Raw genomic sequence first — 9,938 nt, forward strand, 5'->3', positions numbered from 1 at the left:
ACTGGGAATTCTATCCTTTTTCTGGCTGAGAGCATGCCTTCCTGTGTCCTAGGCTAGCCAGGTTAAAAACTCCTTTTATTGACTCTTGATTTCTTTTTTTACTGGTTCAGACTTTGCAGAGCATGTGCGTACGTACCACTGCATACCATATATATACTACTTTGTTAAAACTTCTCTTAGGGTCCACATTAGAGTAAATAAACAATCTTGATGAGAAGTAATAAGGAAAAAGTTTCACTTTTTAAAATATTGCTTTCTAGCTCCCCCTGCCTGTCAAGGAAAAAGATAACATAGGGGCACAGAAATTGCAAGGTAATCTTCATTAACCGGTATTTGGGCAGGTTGTAATTTATTTTGTAAACGATGATTTAATGCACTGTCATAGAATACATGATCACTGTAGGCAAGTTAAAAATTAATGCTTTCAGTACATCACAGAGTGAACCCTAATGTAAACTATGGACTTGCAGTCCACACTAGTGCAAGATGATAATAATGGGAGAAACTGAGAGGGAAGTCAGGAGGGGTATAATAGGGAAATTCTGTTACTTTTTGCTCAATTTCTCTGTGAATTTTAAAGTGCTCTAAAAAATAAAGTCTATTCTAAAAACACTCTGATTGATTAGGCTCAGGTGGATCACGATAAATGGAAATTGACTTGAAATATTTTAGGAAAGGAAGAGACCAGAGAAGAAAGTATTGAAACTCATAGATTGAAAATGGCAAGAAGAAAGGTGGTAACCAAAAGGATGGGCATTTAACCTAAATGCCTATCACTTCCAAGAAGTTCTAGGGCTGTCTCATCCTATGCTTCTGACCTGGAGAAGTACAAGAGGAACACAAGATTCTGCATTTAGTATTATCCTGTTGAGTTGGCAAAGACATTTGGAGTCAACTTTAGTTTTGTGTATTTTTACATCTATAAACCTAATTAAGTCAACAATTACCCTTGAGCATTTTTTATGACCCCCCTCCGTAATTAATTGGTATTATTAAATACCTATCGAGTCTCATAAGCTCAAGAACTTTCTGCTTCTATGTAAGTGCATCTGAGGAAAAGAGAGAAGCATTTTTTTTTAAAAATTCTGAGATTATGCTACTATTTTGAAAGTTTAGAGGTAGCATGATCCTTCTATTTCTAAATATACACAAGTGAGGAAAGTCATACAGTTGCACACTAAAGGAGAGTCCCAGTATAATGGGTCTCACCTTGGTTACAAATTTAGATCACCTGGGAGTGTTACCAAATACTGATGCCTGGTTCCTTCCTTCAGAGAGTCTTGTTTATTTGGTCTGGGGCAGAGACTGTGCATCAGGATTCTTTAGCATGCAGCCAAGCTTGAGAAGCACTGACCTAGAGAAAGGTCTTGCACTGTAGAAACATATTTAGTCCCAGGTGACTCCTTAGTTAATTTGGAATGAATAAGACCTTCTCTCCCCGCCCGCCTTGCACACACACACACACACACACACACACACACACTACCTCTCTCTCTTAATATTTTCTTTTTTCTTTGCATTCTGATTCTGCATTTAAGAGTACAAGCTTTGAAGACCTGGCTTAAAAACCTAACTATCATAATGGTGCGTAAATGTCATTATAGATTTGTCCAAACCCACAGAAAGTACACCAGGAATGAACATTGATGAAAACTCTGGACTTCAGGTGATAATGGTCTGTCAATGTGGTTCCTCGATTGCAACAAATGTAGCACTCTCGTGAGGCATTGGTGGAGACTATTCCTTTGGATGGGGAGAAGGGGATATGGGAAATCTTTGTACTTTCTTCTCAGTTTTGCTGGGAACCTAAAACTGCTCTGAAAAAACCTGAAGTCTTTAAAAACAAACCAACCGAATTGCCTTGCTCTATGTATCAGTTTCCTCATTTATAAAATTCTTCACGCAGATTGAAATAATAGAAAGTGCCTAGGACAGTACTCGACATATAGAAAGCTCTCAGCAAATGCAGTATGATAACCTAATGGTTAAAAGCTTGGTTTTAAGAGTCAGGTATCTGGGAGTTACGCACTTAACTATCTGTGAGATCTTCTGCAACTGAATCTTCTCTTTCTCCAAGTCTTCAAAAGAACAATAAAGTTTAGGGTTGCTTTTAGATGACTCAATGAAATAATGTGGTTAAGTACTTAGTACCCTGTCTGGCAGGTCTGGGTTGCATATCTCTTATCTGAAATGCTTGGGACCAGATGTGTTTTGGATTTTGAATTTTGGCATACTTCTCTTTAGGCTTCCCTAATCTGAAAATTCAAAATCCACATTGAGCATCATGTCGGCCCTTAACAAGTTTCAGATTTTGGAGTGTTTCAAAGTTTTGAATTAGGAATCCTCAACCTGTAGTAGCCTCTCACAGTCACTGATACTGTGAGGTGTTCTCACTTCCTCATTTCATCTCCTGGACTCTCTTTATCTTAGAAGCAATCAGTTAAATTTTAGGTAATAGAATTTACTCTTTTTGGGGGATGTTTTTAATATGTCACTTCTCCCAGATATCTATTCTATTTAAAACTATATTGAAATGTTTCTATGTCAACAGCTTTTTCCCTTTTCCATTTTTCTGTTTCCTCCAAGAACATGTTTCTCTTATGAATATTGGCAGTACATGGGTGGGAACCCAACTATATTACCATGGTATCAGTTATCCTGTGGACATTAATAATATAGCTTATACCTGTGAGAGAACTTTCAGACAATTATAATTTTGGGGGTGAATAAAGACCATCTATATAATATAGTAATACATCAATCAAGCAGCTAAACACTAAACATAAAAAGCCCTTTCCCCTTCAGTGCATTGAAAGTCACTGTCTTTAATTCTCTTTCCCTGCCCAGTGCTTTATGAAGCTGAGGAGCCATGGTTTTAATTCAGCTACACTTTCAAAAGTGTGTATGCATTTGTATTTAGAAGCTTCTTTGAAAGGCTAAGTATTCATCCTGTAAGAATTCTCTATGTGTTTTTTAATACGGTCTAAAGGCATTTTGTATATGAAAAATGATTTATTTTCAGGTATGGTAGAACTTCACAGTTGTGTCTATGAATGAGAAAAATTTTGAGTAAAATAGCTTTTTTTTTTTTGAGATGCAGTCTTGCTGTGTTGCCCAGGCTGGTCTGGAACTTCTGGCCTCAAGTGATCCTCCTGCCTCGGTCTCCCATCACTGGGATTACAGGCATGAGCCATCACACACTACCAAATGGTTATTTTTTAAAAACTTAATTTCATTAGGATATAACAGTCTCATGTAACTCAATTTTTTTGTTTTTATTTTTATTATTTATTTTTTCAAAACAACCCAAAGCAGATATTTTTATTTGCCAGATGAATTAAATGAGGCAAAAATAAGGACTAACTTGTTTAAGTTCACATATACCAAATAGTAGAAGTGCAAGAGCTGTACCCAGGACTATTAACCCCAAGCCCATGGTCTTTCTACTGGATGTTCCCTGCAATCTGGTTTATACTCATTATTAAAAAGCATTTATAATTTAACTCAGTTATCATCTATTTACTATCAATTATGAATAAAGATTATTTGACATTTTGGGGTCTTTAAACAATGTTTTCCTATTTGTATATCAGACTTGTTTCATCTCCACAATGACTAAGAATTTACATTTTGTCATCTGTATTTAGAAGTGTATGTTTTAAGGGCCTTTTAATGACTTTTTTTGGGTGGGGTGGGTGCAGGGGATGGAGTCTTGCTCTGTCTCCCAGACTGGAGTGCAGTGGCATGATCCCAGCTCACTGCAACCTCTGCCTCCCTGGTTCAAGTGGTTCTCCTGCCTCAGCCTCCCGAGTAGGTGGGATTACAGGCATGCTCCACCATACCTGGCTAATTTTTTATATTTTTGGTAGAAATGGGGTTTCACCATGTTGGCCAGGTTGGTCTTGAACTCCTGACCTCAAATGATCCTCCCACCTCGGCCTCCCAAAGTGCTGGGATTATAGCATCGCACCCAACCCTTTCAATGGCTCTTAACATTACCTTGGTACACATCGACCTCATCATGCTCCAACTGCAATCACCATAGTATGTTATCTATTTTCCACAGCTTACTGGAGTATTTCAGGTATTAGTCAATGTTCTTTCAGTTGCAAGTCAGAAAACCGACTCAAAATGATCTTAAGCAGACAGGGATCGATTGGCTTATGAAACTAGGATGCTAGCAGTGGACTCGCTAGGGGCTCAAGCAATTATTTCCAAGTTTCTTGTGTCCTTTGCACATCCCCGTTTTTCTTCCTTTCTTTCTCTATCTTTGGCTCCATGTTGACCTAGGGCTCCCCCACTTCAGGTACTTTTGTCTATGTGGTAATCATGGACACAGCAGATGCCTGGTTTACATCATACCAAGTAAACAACCCAAGAAGGGAGAAAATGCCTGTATTTGAAGTTATATACATTAAAATGAATGAATGCACCCAAAGAAGAAATCACGTGACTTTCTTAGGTTATATGCCCACCCTTTAATTCAGCTGTGGTAGGGCAAGATGCTATATTGTCAATCTAAGCAGAATGACCTAACTCCATGTAAAAACCCTGTTTTTATAAAAGTATGGAATATAGTGGAAAGGGAGGCTGTACAGATGATAACAGTAGATATACACTAACATGTGGCTCTAATGTTTAAATTTTTTTTTTTTCTTTGAGACAGAGTCTCACTCTGTAACCCAGGCTGGATTGCAGTGCCACAATCTCGGCTCACTGTAACTTTTACCTCACGGGTTCAAATGATTCTCCTGCCTCAGCCTCCCTAGTAGCTGGGATTACAGGCATCTGCCACGACGCCCAGCTAATCCTTGTATTTTCAATAGAGACAGGATTTTACCATGTCAGTGGGGCTGGTCTCAAACACCCGACTTCAAGTGATCTACCCACCTTGGGCCCCCAAAGTGCTGGGATTACAGACATGAGCCACCACTCCTGGCCTCCTGCTCCACTTTTATATAGACAACGGTACAAATTGTAATCTTACCCGGATGTAAAAGAGATAGTCCAAGAGACCTAAATAGGTATTTTGTGGTAGATTATGTTAATGTAATGTAATGTAATGTAGGAGTTTTGCATTCGTACATTTGTAGTCGTTTTAGTTGTTTTTCATTGTTTGTTTCTGTGTGTTTCTGGGGATTTCACAGTATGACGGGGGTCTAGGGTTTATTCCCAGCCCTTGACTATCTTATGGCAGTACTTCTCAGACGTCGTGAGTTACACAGCCAGGGGTGTAGGGAGGCAAGTAGCCGTGACATTTATTTGAGGACTCTGATGTTTTGTCTAAAATATTCATCTGCATTTTATAATATACTCCATAATTTTCCCATGTAAGTTTAAATAAAAGATGATGCATTAAAAGTATTATAAAACTAAATCGTCATTCTAGGGGAATATGCCGTGTTCCTTTCATTTTAAATAATCTGGGATGAATGGTGCAGGCTGAGAAAACAAGCTTTGAAATACGTTTTGGTCAGCTTCTAGACTTTGAACATTTGTCCTATCTTTTAGGGAAATTTAGACATTGGGCATTATGTGTTCCTTGGATACATTAAAAGGTCTTAAATAAGAGTATGCAGCTGGGTGCGGTGGCTCACGCCTATAATCCCAGCACTTTGGGAGGCGGAGGCGGGTGGATCACGAGGTCAAGAGATGGAGACCATCCTGGTCAACAAGGTGAAACTCCGTCTCTACTAAAAATACCAAAATTAGCTGGGCATGGTGGCGCGCGCCTGTAATCCCAGCTACTTGGGAAGCTGAGGCAGGAGAATTGCTTGAAGCCAGGAGGCGGAGGTTGCGGTGAGCCGGGATCGTGCCATTGCACTCCAGCCTGGGTAACAACAGCGAAACTCCGTCTCAAAAAAAAAAAAAAAGAGTATGCACACTCGCTGTTCTTCTACTGAAACTTGACAGCAGTTACTTCTCTAAACCTTGGTTTCTTATCTAAACAATGGAACTAATGATAATGTCTACCTCATAGTATTGGCGTGACGAATTTAAAGAAATAATTTATGTAAAATTGCTTGGTGTATGGAAGCATACTCAGTAACTTTTAACTGTTCTCGTTAACTTGGCTATTTACCTGTGTTCTTCTATCGTTATATTTCAAGTTAAGATTTCAAGGTTCCACCTTGTTTTCTCTCCAATGAATGCAGCTAAATCACTTAGATTCTCTAATGGGTTTTTCTTTAATGTTATGCAGTTGGCTAGAGAGTGTAATATATATTAAGAACATAATACCTTCACTACCTCCACATGTGAATTAAGGACTTGAGGCTGAGTGTAGAAGGTGAGGGAATGGGGATGAAGTATGTTTATAACTTGTGTGTTTTCTCTTTCTTCAAGGAATTACGGCTCATCTCTTTTTGCTCAGTGTGAAGCAGTGGATAATGGGTGTCAGCAGGTCCTGTGGCTCTATGGAGAGGACAATCAGATCACTGAAGTGGGAACTATGAATCTTTTTCTTTACTGGATAAATGAAAATGGAGGTAATCCACTCAGATTTCACCCTGCACACTTCTCAGTCATTTTCAACAGGACCAGAAAAACAAGAGCTAGAAACTTAGTACAAGGGAGTAAATAGCACTAAGACTAGTTCCAAAGACTAAGAAGGAACTACTGTGCTTTTGCTGCCCAAGTAGACATGACTTTCAATTTTTTTTTTTTTTTTTTTTGGAGATGGAGTTGCCCAGGCTGGAGTGCAGTGGCACCACCTCGACTCACTGCGACCACTGCCTCCGGGGTTTCTCCCGCCTCAGCCTCCTGAGTAGCTGGGATTACAGGCTCCCACCACCACACCCAGCTCATTTTTTTTGTTTGGTAGAGACAGGGTTTCACCATGCTGCCCAAGCGGGTCTGAACTCCTGACCTCAGGTGATCCACCCTCCTTGGCCTCCCAAAGTGCTGGGATTACAGGTGTGGTCCACTGCACCTGGCCGAGTTTTGATTTAAAGACATTCTACAGGTTTTTTTTCTTTCATTTTTTGATTTTTGGCTCTAGATGTACTGATTATTGAGATATTGAGATGTCACATTAAGGGATTTAAGTTACCATGATTGGAAGATTTGCTTCCTTATCCCTTCTGCAGTTCCCCTACGATTTTCCTATGTGAACACCTTGCATTGGGAGATAGGTTTCAGATCAGGTCAATGGTCATTCACCATATACTGTGTATAAAATACTATGGTGATAAATGCAGTGTACTGATTCTACTGGAAGGATTTTGTGTACTCTGGCTGTAATTCTTTTAACAATTGTTGCCCTTTCTACAAATTTTGAAAATGTATCACAATCTCTCCAAATTTGCTCTAGAACTCAATTTGATTTAAAAACACCATTTTAAAAGACAAATCAATGTATCTTGGAATTGTATCTAGATTCTGTTTCATTGAAGATAATTTTACATATCCACTATAGAAATCTATATTTCTCTATTATCTTTTATATTCTGACTAATTATTACTTTTCTTTGCTGTTCTTTTTATTAGTTGGCAGAGAGTATAGGGGTTCAATGAAGTGTTGGCAATGTGTATGATATTAAATTAAATGACCAATGGTGGGGGAAAAGCAGATAGGCATTTTATTTCTGTTAGAATTTTGATAATCATACCAAATTTAGAAACATATTTTTAGACTTGTTTGCATTCTTAGGTTGTTCATTTCACAGTAGTAATTATAGAGACTAGATATATAAATGATGTTTCCAAAATACTTATGAAGTCTCAGTATTAGTTTCAATTAAATTTTTTAAAATGCAATTTATATTTGAAAGTAGCTACAGTAGCCTCTCTTGCTCTAAAATTATCTGGCTACAAAAAGAGGAAAATAGCAATTTAGATGTGGCTGAATTCAGAGCTAGGTACTAATTTTAGTATTAGTTGCAGAGACTAACAAGATGAGTCTTATATTGCAGTCAGAGGTAGAATAAACAGAAGGTGTGGTGAGTACATTTTGTCCTGGGCTTGGCCATTGGTAATCCTTGGAGTATGAAAAACCAGATACGGATCATTCTCATTCTTCCATTCCTGCTGTTTATACTTGGCAGTATTTGAAAATAAAATTTATATTGGAATTTTTATGATTTATAAATTTGAGTTACTATACATGACCTATAACAAAAGCTATGCTTGGAAGATTGTAGCCAGTGAGTGTTGACCTCTGCACTTAGAAGATAATAGGCCGATTAAACTCTTCTTCCTATCTTCCCACTCTTACCCCTACTCCAGACTCCACCAAAAAACCCACACAATTTGAAACAAAAACAGTTACATCATTCAGAGGTGGTACCATCATTATTTTTATGGATGGGAGATGTCAGAATTTAAGTACAGTCTGAATCAGAGATACATGATTTAACCAGAAACCATCCTGGTGGAAAATTGTCCTTTATCCAAACAACAATCATGAAACATTTCCACCGTGGCTTTTAAAGGTCAGAATAGAAATAAGTGAATTTGTCTTCTGCCTCTTGCAAAATATACAAGACCTTAAGAGTGTTACTATGCAGATTATGGTTTCCTGAGATAACTTTAGTTCTAACATGTTCCTTCACTTTGGGGATGTTCATCTAACAGAACAAATAATATTCAGAATAAGGAGAAAGAAAGGAAATAGAATAAATATTTGAAGTAAATAGAATGCTAAGAAAAAGCTTTGGGCTAAAAAAAGACATTGAAGCAATTCTGTAGTAGTTTTGGTTTTGGCTTTAGGAAAATACAATGAACAATGAATAAATCAGCAAAATATTGATTTTCACAAACTTTACTGATGGGAGGTATAAGCAGAGTTCTTTCAGTAATAGCCTGCCGTCTTGTCATGAGTGCCCACACACACACTGCCCCTGTTGGTTGAGATGGCTGGTGTAGGAAGGTGGACGGGGTGGTGGATAGTGTGCGTTCAAAGCATAGTGCTGTGCACAGTCACTGTGTGTGGCACTCAGCTTGTAACTCAAGGGAGTTTTGATTTCAGTAACAGCACCCATGGTGGTAAGATCATACACTATCACTCTGTTGATGAGTAATTTAACCCATACACTTGCTATTCACTGTTTGAACAAAGCATTGTATCATATCCTGGACCCTGGAGATACCCTGAAAAATAAGACCCAGTCCTTGCAGTTGAGTTCACAGTCACTTTGGGATAACGACCACGGCAGTGAGTATCGGTTTTGCTCAGGTCACATCTTGAGTCTTCTCAGACACGTCAGGTGTTTATACTGACTCGACTTGGAGCATTCTTCCTCAGATGTCTACACCGCTTGCTTTTTCATATACTCCATATCCTTGCTTACAAATCCCATTATCCATCTGGCTTTCCTTGAGCCGTTAATCAAAATCATAAACTCCCTTTCCTGTTACTCCCCAGCACTCTCCATTGCTTTTCCTTCCTTTTTTTTTTTCTCCTTCCATAGTCTAACATACTGTCAACACAATAAATGTTTACGTGTGCCTATTAGAAAGTAAGCAGGGAGTTATGTCATTTTTGTTCACTGCTCTATTCATAGAGCTTAAAACAGTAAACAGCACTCAATATGTATTTGTAGAATAAATGGCTAATTGTGCTGATGGTATTTAGGGCACTTACACAGACCTGCTTTCCTGGTTTCCATTAGTGTTTGACTTTGGGAAGTCACAGATGAATCCTGCTGTTATTGCTTCTAAATTCCCCATCTCCTAAAAATGATTTCTTTGTCAAAAACAAGCTGCATTTGTAGGTTGTGTTTTCCTCATGTTGGGCAATCTGGAGTGAGTTCTGGCTCTTGTAAGTATGTTTGTGGTTGCAGAGGAAAATGAATATTTCTCACCCAAATGTTGTCATGTCATCATCTCTGTCTGGCAACCAGAGAAGCAGATGTTCTGTTCCTTGACCTCAGGCTAGTGGTTACAGATATGGGTGTTAAATATATTTCACAAAACAGCACTTGCCCATGCGGGGCTGC

At 38.5% G+C, this 9,938-nt stretch overlaps 1 protein-coding gene across 4 annotated transcripts in view; it reads left to right on the forward strand.

The window, feature by feature from the left end:
- BCAT1 (branched chain amino acid transaminase 1) overlaps positions 1–9,938 on the forward strand; it is a 111,552-nt gene that overhangs the window by 74,899 nt on the left and 26,715 nt on the right. For all 4 annotated transcript variants that reach the window (XM_035256067.3, XM_035256066.3, XM_035256068.3 and 1 more), the window contains exon 7: positions 6,346–6,488. In XM_035256067.3, coding sequence (XP_035111958.3) covers positions 6,346–6,488 — 143 coding nt within the window. The remainder of the gene's footprint in view (positions 1–6,345; positions 6,489–9,938) is intronic.

The sequence above is a fragment of the Callithrix jacchus genome, chromosome 9 (assembly GCF_049354715.1).
Source record: "Callithrix jacchus isolate 240 chromosome 9, calJac240_pri, whole genome shotgun sequence".
NCBI classification, from domain to species: Eukaryota; Metazoa; Chordata; class Mammalia; order Primates; family Cebidae; genus Callithrix; species Callithrix jacchus.